General features: G+C 40.4%; 1 protein-coding gene across 7 annotated transcripts in view; it reads right to left on the bottom strand.

Annotated features, from left to right (window-relative positions):
* Positions 1-18,382, bottom strand: part of LOC108136854 (neuroligin 4-like) — a 41,711-nt gene that overhangs the window by 10,751 nt on the left and 12,578 nt on the right. For all 7 annotated transcript variants that reach the window (XM_017258292.1, XM_041709273.1, XM_017258289.1 and 4 more), the window contains exons 10-12: positions 15,371-15,685; positions 8,773-9,282; positions 7,585-8,217 (exon numbers count right to left, since the gene is read on the bottom strand). In XM_017258292.1, coding sequence (XP_017113781.1) covers positions 7,585-8,217; positions 8,773-9,282; positions 15,371-15,685 — 1,458 coding nt within the window. The remainder of the gene's footprint in view (positions 1-7,584; positions 8,218-8,772; positions 9,283-15,370; positions 15,686-18,382) is intronic.

Genomic DNA, 18,382 nt, shown 5'->3' with positions numbered 1-18,382 from the left:
TTCGCCCAACTAAGTGGACACACAAGTGCAGCCAATTGTGCTGGCTGTTTGAGACCAGTTAGGGCTGGAGGGTCATGGGTCAAGGGGTGAAGGGGTGTTGTACAGTCACCCCCATGCTTGTCGCATTAATGAAGCGTGCCCTAGTCCGACTCACTCACGGAAATTTATTGCTGAATTTCAGCTGTTTCTCTCACGCGGTTGACAGTTGTTGGACTTATTAAAGAAAACTATATAGCATACTTAGCAGGGCATGCGACAGGAAATTGTTGGAATGGGATCCGTTGAAATTAATGGCCAAGAGACGGTGGGGCAACCGCGCCCAAACAGCTGCACATAATGTCTGCAATCACATCAACTTGTGATGGGTGCTACGTGATTATGGAAGGCTTGTGTTTCCTGCAACCGTTAGTGTGACATATTTTAAACGAGATATATCTTCAATCTTTATTAAACAAGTATAAATTGATAAGGTCTAAACTGAAGTCTAAAGCGATTTCGAAATAATTGACCAAATAATTGACAAACCTCAATACAGCTTCAAACCATAATACAAATTTCATTACCAAATATCTGATAAACAGTTAGGGATCTCTAAAACATTCCTTGACAATTAAGAGTTCATTTGCCTGCAACACATTCCTTTTGGGTTCACCCCCAAGCGGGGCAAATTATTTCGAATCAAAATGGAGAACCCAAAAGCCTGACAAATGACTTGAGCATTCGAAGTAGCAACCCCTTGATAGCCGCTCGAACCCGAAATGGTTTTCAAATTAGCAAGCGCTTAGGCAAACTGCCAAAAGCCAAGCACAACGTTTAAATGCGATTGCGATTGCAATAGGGAAAGCAGAGTGCGGGGGCAACAACAAATGAGCTTTGTGTCAAAGTCCCGATTAGCATACAATTTAGAGCATTTCAATCAAACATAAATCACAACGAGCGACTCCAACTGGACTGGACATGAAGTTCGAACGTTTTCCACAAAAGGTACGAAATTGTGCGTTGTAAATCAATGGGGGACAGAGATAGACGCAGGCAGAAACAGAGACAGGTAGATAAAGGAGCAAAGGAGCAACAGTATAAAAAATCTATTTTTCAAAATGCAATCCGAAGAAATCAGACCGGATATCGAGGGGGCGGGTGGTGAACGGAAATTTATGTGCTTCTATTTAGCATTGAGTTAGAAGTTGCGCGGAAGCGGAATTGAGCGCACGAACGAGCAAAAATTAAGTATACGCCGCCGTGCACTCAAGCAGCTCATGCGTGTGTTTTCGTATTTGTATCTGTGCACTATGGCTGTACTTTTGTGTGTGTGTGTGAGTGTGTGTGTGTGTGTGTGTGTGAGAGAGCAGGACAATTAAATTGGATTTATGGCGCGCATGATTGCAAAATGAAGTTAATGCGCACACAAATACAATCGAGCTGAAAGAAAAATGATTCTCGAACTTCGTCGATGGGACGCCGGGCGGAAATCGTACCTTGTTTGTCATGTCATCAATAATCGAGAAGCAGTCGGGAGCCGGCGCAAGTAAATTGAATGAGCATATTAAAAAAGGGAAAGTATTACATGGGAGTGTGCAAGGAAGTGCCAAGGAAATGAAACCCAGCAACACTCATGTAGGGGCAAACTCGAGCGGGAAATCGAGGCGAAGCGCACCAATGAAATATGTACGAGTTGCTGGCCATGTAGATTTATGTTGGCCCAGCGTTGGCGAGTCTGCAAAATTTATTAGCCATCCAGCCGGTCATAGTTGTGCCTGGGTTAATGTTAGTTTATGCAATAGTTTGACACATTTGACAGGGGAAACGCTTCTAATTGATTGATGACAAATGGCCAGCGGAAAAAAGTTCTTCAACTTCCGGCAACAATAAAATCATTTATTTTCGCATTGAAAGCTGGTTGAAATGGGTTTGCAGCCTCTAAAATGTAATTTTAATTACCAGAGGGAGATTTTAATTACAGTATATGCTTTGAGACTAGAATTTTCAAATGATGGAAGGAATATATACTAAATAAGTCCATATCAATAAGCTCATTCTCCACATAATCTAAAATTATATTTTAACCAGAAAAACTGTAGCATTTTTATCATGGAATACTATTTAAAATTTTTATGAATGATTTCAAATATGTTGCAAAAAAGAAAAATAAATATTAAGGGTCAACCATTATCGTATATTATCGGTGGAATCCATGGGCTAAATAAAAAGGCGCCTCTCCCTGACTTTACCAACAATCCCCAAGACGCTAAATAAATTTTTCCCAACCAATTTTTCTTGCAGTACTATCCTTATTTGCGACCCTTTGCCTGGAGCAAAACAACTGACCAGTGGTTCCCCACCCGGAAATCTCCAACTCTAGGGCAATAAAATAATATTGTCTTATCTAACTATGTGCGCAATGCACAACAACAAAAGGGAAAATGGAAAAAAGTGCGCCAACTATTTTCGATGAGGGAATTTCCGGCGCGGAAGGGGCGTATGTATTATTCGTGTGCCCGCAGTTGGCAAGCGTCTATCATTTTGGGGAAAATCGTCAAAGCCTAGACGAAATAATAAAACCAAAGAAGGCGAATCGTAAACAAAGAGGGAAATACATATACGAGTATATGTGGGGAGAAAAACCGCACACAATGTGACGGCATCGATGGCTTCGAATAATGTTTGGTTTGGTCTGTTTCCCATCGAGGCACCAGTTTCTGGTCGGGATTTCGAGTGCAAACGGCAAACGGCAAACATATGCTGTTGGCATGGGGCAGAAATATGGTCAGAGCTGGGGCTGGCTGGCTGGGCTGGTTTGCAAATAGATTTTTCATCATTTTTTGTCATTTTCCGTTGCGTACACACGGCGTTTGTGTGATGAACACTTTTTGCACTCTCTTTTCTCTGGGGTTTTTCCTGTTTGTCCTGTTTTTCCTGCTGAAATTTCAATAATAACATTTGTATGAAGCTGTTTATGTCCCGGCGGCCAAGGGAACTGTTGTTTTGCGGTTGCCTGCCGTTGACAATGTGGATGACAATCATGTCACGTCACGGATAAGGTGCTTTTGACTCCTCTCTATACTTTACCACCCATCATATATTATTTTGACCTTTTTTTGGGGTGCTTAACAGGCAACTCGCGTTTGCCTTTTGTTTGCCGCCTTATTTTTATTATATTTAGGCTGCTGCATCCCCCCACACATGTCAGCAAAAATCGTTTACGCTTCATTGTTTTTACTCAATTTTGTTGATTTTTTTCCGCCTGACTCTCCCTTTTTTTCATTTTTTTCTTTTGTCTGAGGTCGGCTCTTTTATTTTAGCTCCACAGATGCGCTCATCCGCCAAAAGTTCTCTATGCAAAGTATAAATCTGAATAAATTGAAAACTGCCACTAGGAAAAAAGCAAAAATGAAGTAGCCCAACTTTGAGTGCTTAACGCTGACTTCAAAGAGCTCAAAGCCCATTGCACAAAAGTAAAAAAAAAAATATATATATATCAAAAATGATTAAGGCCCCAAAAAGACTGACTAAGGATTTTTATCGATTGAACTGGTCGAAGTTTACAGTTCCCATTCATACATGTATGCATGAGGCCAGCTTAGTTTTAAGTCTCTCTCTAATCAAATTTTTGCCAAACAAAGTTTCCTTTTTACGCCAACATAATACGACGGCATTCCACTGCCCCAAAAGTTGCCAACACATTTTCCAATTCACTTTGCAAGTCCGTAAATTGAACGCTTAGCGTGTGTGTGTAAATTGTTTGTATGAAGCTTTTTCCTATGATTTATGAGCGAATGGGAAAAGGTAAGTCCTTAATACTTGTATTATTATTTCGTAGAGCTGAATAAAATTTATGTTATAAATTTTGATCAAATTTAGATTTTATGTTGTATTTTTTTTTAATTTTAAAATTCCAAAGCCTTTTTAATAATAATAGCAGTGTGCGTCCATGATTTCAAAGTCATTTTGTTTTAAATTAAGACCACAGCCAGCTCAAGATATATATATATATATATGTAACATTGAATTTAAAACAAATCTGAATTAAAATTGTTTCCAATTAAGTTATGAAGTATATAGCCAATATACCGACAAAAACCCGAGCCGGAAACCAATTTAAGTGAGAGCAACTTAACCTAATGAGGCATTTAACTGCTGTTCAACAATGTCAGCAAACTCACATAATCCGCAGGCCTTTACAAACACAAAAGTAAGAGGATGTTGCAGCAACAACAATGACTGTAATGTGCCACTTGAGTGCCTCAGGCGAACGGCCAGCCAGCAAAAATCTCAGAACAAACATTAATTACACAAGGATTCTCGCCCAGACACAAACTACCGTTGACTTTAATATTTATAGTCTCCTTGCTGCCGGAAAGAAAAATTTGCTGCTTAAATAAATAACTGGCAGAGAGAAAAGAACTCCAAGTACATGCAGAGCTGAGAGTCAGGAAGGAAAATTGAGCAGCAGGGAAACGCTGAAAATATGCGCCCACGCATAATTATATGAAAATTCGCAATAATTATAAATAATGCAAGGAGCGCTCAAAATGCCGGCACACAAACACTCGCCACTTCCGACAACGTCGCCACCTGATGGCAGCGACATCGTTATCATCATCATAATCATCGAAAACATCGTCGAGTGCCACGCCCACTATCCTACTTAACCACTTCGAATTTCCGCTTCCGTAAAGTCGCGAGCGTAAAATTAAATCAGCAACAAAATATTCTATGCAAAATACGAAAAAGAATGCACTCAGAGCTGCTAAACCAATAAAAAATATGTACTTTGCCCATGCTTTTCTTCTGTTACTCTCTGTGTTTTTCACCATTTCTTCGTCATCGACCAGCAATTAGAATGCTGACAAAATAGAAGTGCATAAACCTGCTCAAGTAGCTAAGAATTTTTAGTCTATGAAAATTGGTTTTAACTGAAGGTTTTTGACTGAAGTAGGTCAAAAGTGGGAGTAAAGTAAAAATGTTTGATTAAATAATTTTTAGTTCTCAGTCTTCACAAATTCTAGTTAGTTATTGAAATTAGTAGCTATGTAGCTGACTTAGTTTTTTATAAGCAAATAAATTTGATGTATATTTCAATTAAATTTAACCTTTTTACTATTTGAATGTATATGTTAAATAAATACAAATCCTAAATTAAATTGAATTTTTGAAAAGAGGACCGCAAATATAACAAAAATTGTTTTAATTTGTTTCTAGTTTTCGGTGACTTTTATATTGCACATTACAGAATTTTAAAGTCAACACAAATTTTTGTGTGAAAATTGATAAATCCTAAAGAGAAATTGAATATGTTCAGCAGAATAAAAATATATATTTCCTAATCAAAATGCATAAATTCAATTTGCCTCCGAACATCGGTTTTAATTTTAAATTCCGCCAAAAAATGTCCCTCAATTTATTTGTGTATAAATTATCTGTCAAACCCATACTAAAATGTGTATGTTTTTGGTATTATCAACGCTCAACCCTAATTTATTTTGGGAAAAATTAAATCGTGTTCCCTCATCTGTCAGGTTCAGGAATGAATTGAACAGAAACAACAGTTTTGTTATTTGAAAAAACAATTGGTGTTTGTCGACCTGGTTACCTCATCGCTTTTTTTTTCTTTCTCCATCGATGGCTAAAAAAGTATTTACGAACAAATATGCCAGCGATATTGACAAAGAGCAGAGATTTTTTGGGCTTTGCAGTGCGGGACCCGCAATAAAACTCCCATAATTCCACATGCAGGGATTGTGGGGTTACCGCATACCCCACCCGTTCTAACCGCTAGCGGGGTTAATGTTTACATTTTATTATGCTAAACTAAGACCAACAGTTTTATGCGATTTTTTTTATTGGCCTAATACGCTTCACGGCATCGTGGTTATCCACTTGTTTTACGGCTGGCGCTACCTTTATGGGTAGAACTGTAGATTTTCTTTTATCTTTAATAGTAACATTTGTCTGCCGATTGAAATTGAAAATCTTATCATAAAAATCATGTCGTGACTTGGAAAACAGTAATGGGGCTGACTGCAACAGAAGGATACAATCGCAAAACGAATCTTTATTTTATTTGCCATTTATATTGGAGATTTATTAGACGGGGCATATTTCTTGAAGTGGCCCATAACGACTTTATTGCGTGATGGCTGGTAGAAACTGTCAATAGCTGGGCGATGGATGGAGCACCCTGCCGCCTCCTCTCGCATTTAACAGCTCATCAGGCAACAGAAGTTGCAAGAGGAGCAGGGAAACACACTAAAAACCTTGGCAATCAGTGGAGCATAATTTGTACAACAATTTCCGCTGCAGACCAAGTCCACAAACCGGGATTACGGTTCGCCTCGTTCGCCTTGTTCGGTGTCTGTGTTTCGGTGTGGTCAAAAGTCAAAAGTCCGTTGAACCCCAGCGAAGCGTAAATGTTTTTCCCGGTCCTCTTCTTGTTTTTCCTCTTGGTGCTTCGTTTTTCCTTTCCAATGATTCAATAACACGTGTTAGCCGGCCCAGAAAAAAATGAAACCAGAGCGAAACAACCTTCTCGGCGGCTGATTAGAACAATTTCAATTTTCACGCGGACATTCTCGTTTTTTGTTGCCTCTGGCGTTTTTTTCCTGCGCCGTCAGACCTTTGGGCACGAAGGTCATTCAATTTGATTAAGCAATATTTTCGTTTGTTTGGGATGATTTAGCAGGAAATTTATGTGTATGTGGGCGTACACCACGTGACAGGTCCAACATTCCAATGTCATGCTCGTCGCTCTTATTTTGGCCTTCGGTTTGGGGGAACCTTTAGCCATCCATTAACCCATTGTTTGGATTTAAGGATTGGTCTTAAAGAGCGCTCTTGGGCCATTGGAAATTCGATTTTCATTTTTTATTTCATAATTTATTTTGAATAAGCTTAATATGATCCATACATTAGTAGTCAACTAAATTAATACTATAATAAATTAAATTGAAAACAAATGTATTTAACTTATAAATTGAAATATTTCTTTGCCTTAACCTAATCGACAAAAAAAAAAAACGGAACTAAAAAGTTATTCTCTTAGAAACCGACATATAAATTACATTAATTAACAACCTAAGTTGTTACTAAAAATTAATATTTGCTGCGCCAAAGGAAAAAAGTAGATTATTTATCCCATTCCATCTCATCCAACTTATATGGAACGAAATAAACTCTAATTTCCAACCGCATCAAAGTTTCCGTCTGATTGTAATGCAAACTGTATTTTACAATTTGCAGCTTGCCAAGTGTGAGCTCGCACAAAAGCTTTTCAATCTCGAATTCATTTGCTTGAAATCGAATAGCAGACTTGCAGAATCGCAGATACAGGGAATCGAAAAGTGAGATACGAGACACGAGGTATGAGATACGAGGTAAGAGAAAAGAGAGAAAGGAAACAAGCACTTCATAATGAAATGAAATCTTATCACATTTCAGCTTGATTGCAGCCTGCCCGCAATATTGCTGCTTTCTCGATCCTGTAGCGAATGCGTAAAGCAAACTTGCAACTTTGGCAAGCTTAAAATCCAATTTCTTTGGCTCTGCAGCGACTTTGAGTTGCGCGTAAATGTATTGTGTGGTACTCACCAGCCGTGGGATTGTGTCGTCCTGCGGCCGCCAGGCTGAGATTGCGTGGCAGGGTCATGCAATCACCGCTGTTGGATCCTCCTCCTCCGACACCACCACCACCAACACCACCACCACCACCACCACCACCTCCGCCCAATCCTGGTCCCACTGCGGTGCTGGTGAGCAGGACATTGCCGCGACTATCCACGAGGGCAGTGCCGCCGCCCGCCAAATTCAGGGCGGCCGTGTTGCGCGCATAGTTCAAAGTGGCCGCGTGATGAAGTCCGCCCGACTTGGGCAGCGTCATCATGCCGGGATTGTAGCTCACACTGCTGCCGGACACCACCACGGAGGCGCCACCGGAAGCGGAACCGCCGCCTCCACCTCCTCCTCCTCCTCCAGCCGCGCCCCCTGAACCGGGGCCGCCACCTCGGCCAAAGGTTTGCGTGCCGGTCATTCCCTTGATTTGCATGTGCTCACGTTGCTGCTGTTGCTGCTGCTGGTGCTGATGTTGCTGCTGCTGTTTGGAGCTGGTGCTGTAGGTGACGTTGCCCAAGTTGTCTGTGGTCACCTTTGACCCCTCAATGCCACCGTTATTTAGTGCCCCACCACTGCCGCCACCCACTTGCTGCTGCTGCTGCTGCTGCATACCTGTAGAAGATTTGAAGGAATACTGTTACTACACCAAGGTTTATTTAAAACATTAAATGTGAGAATAGACTCTACACGAGGGTGCCACAGAAATAACTAGTTTGAAAAATGTTTAAAACTAAGCAACAATATATTTTCAATACGAAAGTTAGTTGGATTTATAATAAAAGTCGATGTTTATTTTTGTTTCCATACTTTTTGACACCTTAAGGGATTTTAAAACAACAGAAATTGTATTTACTGACAATAGCTTTTTGACTTTAAAACCTGATAACTTTCAAGGTTTTTCATTAAACCAAACCATTTGTACTTCATTAACAGTTGTTTAGTTTTTGAGCTTGTCATTGTTAAGTTGTTAGACTCCATCCAGAAATAAATTTTATAATAATATTTAGGTATAATTGTAGATAAGGGAACAATTAAAAATCCTTTGAATTATTGTTTAGTTTTAAGCAAAGATAAGATACATAAACATTCATTAAAGATTTAAGTCTTTGAATTACGGTCTGGTATGGTCAGTATAATGGGTTATTGTGTTAAGCTAGCACCACCCACCTGTATTGGAGCAGATGTGCGGTGGCGGCGGCTTCACATCGTTGACCGCAGCCGCTGCCGCCGCCGCCGCAGCTTGGAGCAGCATGGCCGCCTGGCCCGCCTGGTCCTGATGGCTCTCCACGTCCACGATCACGTTGGCCGAGCTCTGCGAGTGGCCCATGTGGTAGTGGGCGTGCTTGATGGGCTCCGGTGGGTAGGGCACTTGCTGGTGCAGACTGCGCTGCTGGTACTGCTTCTGCAGGGTCTTCACCTCCAGGCGCGTCTTATCCCGCTGATAGTAGACGCCGGCGAAAATCAGTACATTGAGTATCAGCAGGCTGCAGCCGATGGCAATCGTTACACTGAGAGCTGTCGAATAGGCCGCATAGCCGGCCGCCTCGAAACCGGAGGCCAAGGTATCCGACGAGGCGTTGGCCAGAGTAGTGGGTGCAAAAACACCTCCGCCGCCTGAGTAATTTCCTCCGACGGGTATACAGGTCGTATACATGTTGTTCGGCTCAACCGTGGTAACTGCAAGTGGGAAAGGAACGAGAAGTGGGTTGCATATTAATCTCTGTTGACTGGCTGTAGTTCATTTTACTCTCTGGGGGTCGACAGGCAGTTCACGGGTCGGATGAGTAATGCCCACGGGCAGGCAAATTATTCATTTGGGGCGAAGGGGTGATCAGGGACACAAGATTCTTTCTGTTTCGTATCTTGTGACACACTTTTATGTTGAGCACACATCTTTAAAGTCAATTAGCAGAGATTCCATATTGTTATGGAACAACATAGTTAGCTTAGCACCTAACAAAAAGCAAGTTTTGCCTGCAGCGAATTTGTAGTTCTAAATAATGCCTCTAACATAGTTGCAGGCTTCAACAAAACTAGAAACAGTGAACGTGAATTGAAAGAATTATATTTCAGGAACACAATAGAACAAAAGTAGACAGCTAATTCCATATACATGTCATTAAACACATTAGCTTGATATTCAATTTTTGTCTAGTTTTACCTTATAAACAAAAACTGAAACAGAGATAATTAATAAACAACAGCCAAAAATTTACAATTTGTGTAAATATCTAATTCATTTGGAGTTTTGACATCATTTTAGTTATTTAAATAAAAAAATCACTCTTTGTTATATTGGTGTCAATTAAACAGAAAATTCATTTAAAATATTAAACAAATATGTTTTGAAAATATAATTAAAGTCATAAATCATTTCTATACTGGTTAATACAATAAAAGTTATATAAACTCTAATGCTGTACAATATTTGGGCAAGAAATGCCTTCGGATTAGCTGGGCTTAGGCTCTTTTGTGTTACAATCCTTTCCGACTTTAGCTCCTTTGTCTCGAATGTCCGGAGAACAGAATTATTCCCATTTGCTATGAGAGCGCAGGAATATTTTGCGCTCCACTTGGCCGCCATTGTACTTGCCAAGGTATTCGAATGCGACTGAAGGAGTTGGAAGCGCAAATGTCTGTGAAAACAAATGGGTTTCTCGCTGCCTTTGAAGCCCTGGCTCGACTCCCCTTGAAATTGTATTTGTCATTGTGCTGGAAGCTTCCCGGCATTGTATTCTGCAGTCCCCTCAAGTGTTTCCTACACTTGGCATTGTTTTGTATCAAGTGTGGGTAAATGAATGCCTTCTGTCTGTACTCTAGCTGTTTGTCTGCAAAGTTTTGTCTTTCAATTTTCAATTTTCTGCATATCAAACAATTTTATCAAAGTTCCTTGGCTCAAGATTAAAGACTTGTGCACGTATTTTGCATAAATATTTCCAAAATAAATCTCTCGTAATAATCGCCAAATAGGAGTGAAAGTGGGGCCATATGCCACTGCCACCCAAGTCGGGTGTCAATAATCGTGTGAAGATTTGCAGCCGCCTTTCAGCCACTTACTGCTTTGTGTGAGCGGTTTTTCAATTTTCATTCAAGTGTGGCATTTAATTTACTCAAGATTGTTTGGTCGGAAAAGCATCAGGTGAGCTCATTCTCAAAGTTTTTGTGGGCTTGTCAGGGAATCCAATTTGGAATTAGCCCCTATCTATACATAATAATTTCTCACCAACTTTGTCCATCAATCATGATGGCAAGGGCGGTCGCTCTCAGGCTCAAAAACTCTCAACCTGTCACTTGAGTTCACTCAGGAAAATGCTTAAGACCCTTTTTTCATCACTCTGTGTTTGTGTGTGTGCGTGGGGGTGGACAACCCTTTTGCTAAATTGCATAACCAGATAAATTGTAATCCCCCCATCAGCAGATTTGACCCCGGCCCCTAAGCTCTTTATCATTCCGCCCCATTTTGCATTTAATTTTGCAAGTACAAATACTTTTCAGTTGGTGTGCAGCATTTGCCATTTTCCCCAATTCCCTCTTATTTTTAATTCCTTTTTTATTTGTACTCTTATTTTCATTTCGCTTTTCCAAGGGCCGCCTGCGTTCAAGGACCCCAGATAATTATGTTACGAGGACACATGGCCCCAGCTTGAAGCAGACAGATAACCAAAAGGCAGGGGGCAAAAGCAATGCTTAATGTGGCTTTAATTAGTGGAATCACAAGAAAAAAATAAAACAACAAAAAAGTAGAGCAACCCCAAGCCATAAAATTAAACCGAAAGTCCTGGCTGCTTTTTGTGCCACAAAAGCGAAAAATATTTGAGGCCCAAGTGTCCTTGCATAAATTAGATATTAGCCGGGACAACGGCATCAGTCGAGTCTGCCATCCTGCGAAGGACACTCTGGCATTTATTAAGTGAACCATTTCAATTTTCACTGATAGTTTGACATTTCCCAGCTTAATCAGCCCAGCTTCCCCCAAAAAAGGAATCGCAGGAATTATGCAAATGATCGGAGGGCGAAATGGCGAAGGATTTTCTCAGTAGGCTTTCGGCTAAGTCTGCTTCCACATGTTGCTTTATCTCCATCTCTTTGCCAAATAACTCAGGTGAGCCGACTCTTGCCCGGTTTTCTTTTCTATTTCCATTTTCCCTGGAATCCAGGTCAGGCAAAGTAGCACAACGTTGACTTTTGTGTGTGTACCGTAGGATGTGGTTTGTTTGTTTTTTTTTCTGTTCTGGAAAACTGGTAACCAAAGCTCAGCAAGACGGATTGAAAGCGTACTCAGTGGGATTGGAAATGAGTTAGTTAGCCCAGCTATGCTAACAACGTAAGTCTCTTAAAGCAGCCCTAATTATTGAGAGGATTTTCCAAATATCCGAACTTAAGTCAGATGGTGTTTCGATTTAAATGTCGCTAAGGAAAACAATTTTAATAATTATTACCTACACAAATTAGCAGGAATGGCATAAATACATGTAAAGACCGGAGAAATCTAGCTCATCTGAACCTCCTTCGCCATAAAGTTACTTGACGATTCCGTCAGAACCTGAGCAAAATAACAGTAACCATGAAAAACAGGAATCCAAGCACTTCACCACTTTGCCGACTTAAACTTCTTGCGGAAAAGTTGTTTTCCATAGTTTTTGCCTTCATTTTTGTTTTTTTTTTTGTTTTGCACGTTTTTCGATTTATATTTTGTTGCGGCTGCTTTGTTTTCGGGAAATTTGTTCGTTTGGCTTGTGGATTTTTTGGCTTTTAGCTGCATATCTCTGCCGCCCCGTTTTGGCCACGTTGTATAACCAATGGCTGCGGTGATGAGGACAACGATGACAGGGGAAAAGGAGGCGAGACGGGGGAAAAGCTGGGGAAATCTGGGGAAAGACAAGACAAGGCGGCACAGTTGGCAAAGTCAACGCTTAAATGAAAAGCATGTCAAAGTATGTCGAGTCCATATGACACTGTGACTCGGTCGCTGCCTCGCAGCTAGTCTGGGGTTTTTCGGTGGCTATCCGATCTCCTGTGATTTTCCGACATTTCCCACCCACTCATCACCAAATTTCCCAGCTAGTGCTGGGTGTTTTTTGTGGCCTGGCTGCGTCCTCGTCGGCTGTCAACCTGACAGCTGTTTGTCGCATTTCAGGCATTTTATCATCTTCTATTTCCACTTTTTGCCCACTCCAGTTCGCTTTTATCTACCGCTTTTCAGTCCCATCTCCATCTGCGTTTTGTATTTTTTGGCCGTGACCGGCTTGCAAGTTTGTTTTGATGGTCGGATTTAGTTTTGCAGCATTTTTGGCCCCTGCACTAATTGAAATGAACATTTGTTGTCTGTGGTCCAACACTTTTCTCTAATCTGCATTCTACATTAGCCACCAGAAGTCGCACTTTGACCTCCATCCTTTCGCCAGCTTGTTTGTTTGGGTCACAGATTAGTTGTTTGTCTGCGAAAACCGAACTGCCAAATTAAATTAAATTTTGTTTTATTTTAGGCATCATAGTTTTAGTGGGTGATTTAATTTTACATATTTTAAAATAATTACCTAAAAAAATTAAATATATGTTATAATTTATCCCTACAAATTGTTTAATTTATTATTTTTCGGAGTAACTTATTGCTTAGTCGGTTGCTTTCATTATTATTTTGTTATATTTAAACTTTAAAAAAATTTAAATGCAATTTGAGAAATGTTCAATCCAAAGCACGATTGCTCCAACTTTCTTCCGGCCATGTCAACATTTCAATATTTTCTAATTTACCCGACTTTGCCAAGCGAAAGCGTTCTCAACTGCCATGCCCCCGTCCACGTCTCTGCCCCCGTGAGCTAATGCATTTTGCATTGGCCAACTTAGCAAGAAGCGGGATTCAGATGAGGGTTGAGGCATTTAGAGACTTAGCTGGGGGAAAGTAGAAAGTTTCGCCTGAAATTGACTGTCTTAGTTTTGACTTTGAGATAAGCCAGCGTCGGTGGAACTAAGTGGAAGCAGTTGCCATGGCTTGAAACAAGGACACGCCCACGAGGCATGAGCCCGCCCCACAGCCGTTGCACATAAGCATTTGATGTTTGAGTTGGATTTCCCCATTCTCCTGCAGCCAAAGAAAAGCAGCTGCAGTTGCCCCAGCTGCGGGGACAGTTTATTAAAAATGGCAAAAACATAAAGAAAACGAGGAAAAAACAAGCAGAAAAGTTGGCTCTTAATTTAGAGTAAGTGTTGAAAAAGTTTCCGCCAACGAGTTTTACATAAACTGGTTTAATGACTTCCCATCTGAAAACGAGGGAACGGCCAAATGGGGAGGCAAGTGCATTAAAATTATGCGCTATTTACATTTGTGGCATCTTAGACAGACGACCCTCTTTTATTCCAACCCTCCCCCTGGCAGTCGGGTAAATGTAAACGAGAAACAGACAGCTGGAGCGGGAAATAAAAGGAAAGGGGAGGTTTGAAAAAAGGTTACACACACACTTAATGCTTATAGAGATTACAGTTGAGTGCATTTCCAAAAGTCAGCACTCGACACAATATAAATTCAAAAGCCAAACCGTATCCCGGGCAGGACGCAATTTCAATAACCAGAGCCCCAGCTGGAGGTCCAAGTTCGGGGCTGGGTCAAATGGAAATGTCATGCCTGGGACTGAATGGCTGGGAATCGGATTGGGAATGGGACTGGGGACTGGCGACTCGGTTGAGTCGAGGCCTCAGCCCCGCAAAAATGCCAACTTTGCAATTTAACTTGCCGCCAGACCACAAAGTGAAGTAAACACTGACTAGGCCGAGGCCAACATCAAGAGTAAACAGAAATCTTTGCTTCCGAAAGTGTTGATTTTCAACTCACTCTCCAACAAACAAACCTTTCGAGAAAAATGGGTGGAGCCAAATAAATAGAACGAGTTTGCTCCTCTGAATTTCGTTTTATTCGAGAGGGACCGCATATGTGGATGTAGAATATATTTCACTTTCCGTCTAGTGATTAAACAAATGCGCACATGTGTAAGCCATCCTAAATGTTTGACTTTCGATCTCAAATAGCAACATACGTGGCGTATGAGTAATATTGAAAAACACTGAATGGTTTTGCCTTAAAACCTCAATAGCTAAGAAAAGTAGATATGATGTGCACAAATTTGATTTGATGGGATTAAATGTTATTGAGTTAGAAAATTCAAGTCATATCAGAAAGTCCTATCCCTTTGAGTGAATTAACTTCAACAAGAAACAAAACATTTGCCTACTTATCATTTCTGTTTTTGCACTAAATAGTTTGTTTATCTGTGCGGGTACTTGGCGTACAAGTAATACTTTTTGTAACCAGAGAATAAAAGAAACTCGAATTTCGTACCTTTGGACAGCACTCACTTGTGCTAAACAACCTACAATTACCATAAAAATTAATCAACATAAATAGGTAACAAAGTGTTAAAGCATAAATCGAAAGAAGTTTTCCACTGGTTTAATTTGTCAGACCTACTCAGAATCTGCAATTAAATAAATCGAGCCCAAAGGCCGGTCAAGTGTCATTTTGGCTTGGCCTTTGTCAACCGTATTAAACGACAACTGCAGACTGTGCAAATGGCAAAAAGGGACGAGACCGAAATACAATCTACAAAGGCGATAGGCTTTATTCCTTTGGGCTCGGTTTGCCGTTTTGAGCCGGCTTATTTGTTGTTTTTTGTTGGTATTTAAGTGACAGTGACAAGCCTCAGCGACCTTACGACTGCGGTGTGTCAGTAGGTTTGTCTTGGGGTGGGGTGGGCTGGGGTGGTCTACTTACCGCCCAATATGCCGTTTAAATAGGCGGTGGCATTCAGACCGCGTCCCTTCTTCATCATCAATTGCTCATCGATGAGCAGGAGGCGCGATGACGAGGAGGACGAGGATGTAGAGCCGGTCGCTCCGCCGGCTGAGGATATGCCAAACGGATCCGGTTTAACGGGTCCCTCGTACAGGTCCATATCGTCGTGATTGCGGAACAGATTGTGCCGGGCTATCACATCCTCCATTCCGGCGCGATGGAGCTCCGGTATCAGACGCAGCCAAATCGAGAGTTGATGGGCCCGAAAGTGATTCTTAATGCGCGGCTTCATTCCTAGAATTTAAAGAGTATTCCGGTGAGTATGGGTATGAGAGATGGGTGCTTCCGCCAGCAGGCCGGAAAAACATAGGGGCGGGCCAGTGTAAACATCTTCATTTTCATTTCCATGTGACAGATACCAAAACACACACTCATCCACACACGAAACATGCATGCAAATAGCTCTAATGCTAAACTATTCCATTTGGCCGTTGCCTCTGCTTTTGGGCCACTTTCGTGTCATTTGCATGCCAAAAAGGTGAGCGACAGACACTTGGCTCAATTGAGGTTAGACCTCCTCGGTCCACAGGTTATAGAACTCCACCCTCAGTTCGGAGACCTGATGTCTTGTTTACTTTGGCGGGGTGAAAGCGACATAACTGTTTAATTTTTGATACCCCCAGCTTTTCCTGCTAAGAGCCCGCCCTCTGCACTACGAGAAAATACTTTACATTTATAAAAAAATGGCTTGTGCTATCATCCAAAATAGTTTGAAAGTTTAATTTTATATTTAATATCATAAATTAAAAATAGTAGATAAAGCTAATAGACATGTTTATTTAACAAAAATATAAATAAAATAATTTTATCTGTATATCTTATATGAATAGGAATATTCATCAATACAAAATTTAATATTTTGCTTAGCTTTTTGTTAAGTTTTATATATTATTATGGCATAAAGTTTATTAAATTCATTTTTTATTTCTTTGAAGAGCAGAGCCACAAAAAAATGAAGTCTCGTAGCCTACTTCTTTCGAGAGTAAACAGGGGAATGAGTATATCACTCCCTCACATCTCCACGTATGTATTTATAAATAACTGACAAGTATTCACAAAGTTTTCACACACCTTTGAACTCTTAGTCCTCGCCCACAGGAGGAATGGGCATTCACAAGAAAATATGATTGCCGGTCGAAGGACCTTTCCACCTGCAATCATCAATCGCAAGTGCAAATCCGAAATCCAAATAAATACTGCACGCCTTTGGGGCGATGCATAATTCACGCAACAGAACTCTCATTCAAACAGGCTTATACATAAGATATGCTTAAAGTTCGATCTGTCTATATATTTGGCGCATATGTGTGACAGCTGCCTTTGTGTGCCGGAGATACTTGTGTGTCAGCTCCCCAACAAACATTATTTGATTTCGATTTCAGTTTCCTGGCGTATCAAATGAGAACTGTGTCCGCCACTCCACGGCGGAATCCTTTCATCTGGCTTATGCAAAATGCAGGCGTGGCTTTGAAGAGTGGGCGGTACTGTGTAGAATGGCAGCTGTCGCTGTGTGTCGTTTCAATTAAAATCAAGTAAAAAATGGAAAATATTCAGAAGAAAGAAGGAGAATGTTATACATGCGCGCAGACATATCTTTTGATACGCATCGTCTTTCAATGCTTACATGTGCGTAAAGTGCGTGCTGGCACTGCTTTCTTCATGCTTCACTCCCTCTCCATTTCACCGCTTAGCTTACTAAAATATAAAAAAAAGCCATTCTCTTGCGCACAATGTAAGGCAAATCCATTTCCATAACCTGTGCGTAATTTTCATAAAGCGTTAAGCTCGCATATCTGTCGCTATCTACGTCAAGGTGTGTTTGTGAGTTTGAGTGCTTTTAGCTTATTTGTGTATCAAGTGGTCATATCGATTTTGAGGGAACACACTATTCATTTAATTCGCTGTTTTTAAAGAAATATTGCCCAAGAAATATAGAATTGTTTAACTATTAAACTAAAACAAAAATTAATTGTGTTCAACAAAAACTTTGCAACTTGTTATTTTATAAATAATTATATATATATTTCAAATGCGACTTGAAATTTTATATATTTTTTTTATTTACAGTTCGCGCTTTAGGTATTTGAAAAATAAATAAATCCACAGAAAATATAATTTACAAGTATGCTTTCTTTTAAAATAAAAAATAAGGAAAATGAACGTGATCTTGATAAAATTAAATATTTAGTCCTCATTTTAATGTTTTTAATTTTCGCACATATCAGAGTATTTGATAATCGTAACATTATGCAAATGACGTCTACTCGTCACTCTCTTTCGTCTCTGTATTTTTCAGCATTTTCCCCTTGCGTTTGGGCACAAAAGGTGTGAAAAATTTGAAATTAATAACATTTTCGTACATTTGACATGAAGCAACGGTGGCATTTTAACGCACACATAAAGCTTTATGCGATGTCGCCCTCAAGCTCCTCAAACAACCCCATACTTCTCAGCCCCTCACTTCAGGTAATGTTTCGACAATCTCTGGGCGTTTTGATTGCCCTTCATCTACCTGCTGGTTTGGTTGCTGCTGCTTCAATGTACCGACAGTCGAAGGTGTGAAGATTTTTTTTCCACTCACATTTCGTTCAAGTACTTGTGTGTTAACTCCCTCGTTTTTCACCCCTCCCGAAACCTCCCCTTCAATTTGTTGTTGTTAGCAAGCAGAGCATGTTCGGGCGCTGCCTTCTTTAAAATTCAAATTAAATTTGATTCCTCATTTTTTCTGCTGGCTGTGTGTGCTTAGGTTATTCTTTTATATTTTTGGATATTTGTAGCTTTTATTTGGCTTGAATTCTTTGAATTCTTTTTTACTGCATGCCAAAGTAGCCATACAACATTTTGCTGGCGTTTTGGGGTGAGCGATTTATAAGAAATGGGTTTGTTCCTTAGGCTACTTGCATATTAACAAGCAACTGAAATTCCATTTAA

The sequence above is a fragment of the Drosophila elegans genome, unplaced genomic scaffold, assembly GCF_018152505.1.
Source record: "Drosophila elegans isolate 14027-0461.03 unplaced genomic scaffold, ASM1815250v1 contig_476, whole genome shotgun sequence".
NCBI classification, from domain to species: Eukaryota; Metazoa; Arthropoda; class Insecta; order Diptera; family Drosophilidae; genus Drosophila; species Drosophila elegans.
This window is presented reverse-complemented; position numbering and strand designations above follow the sequence as displayed.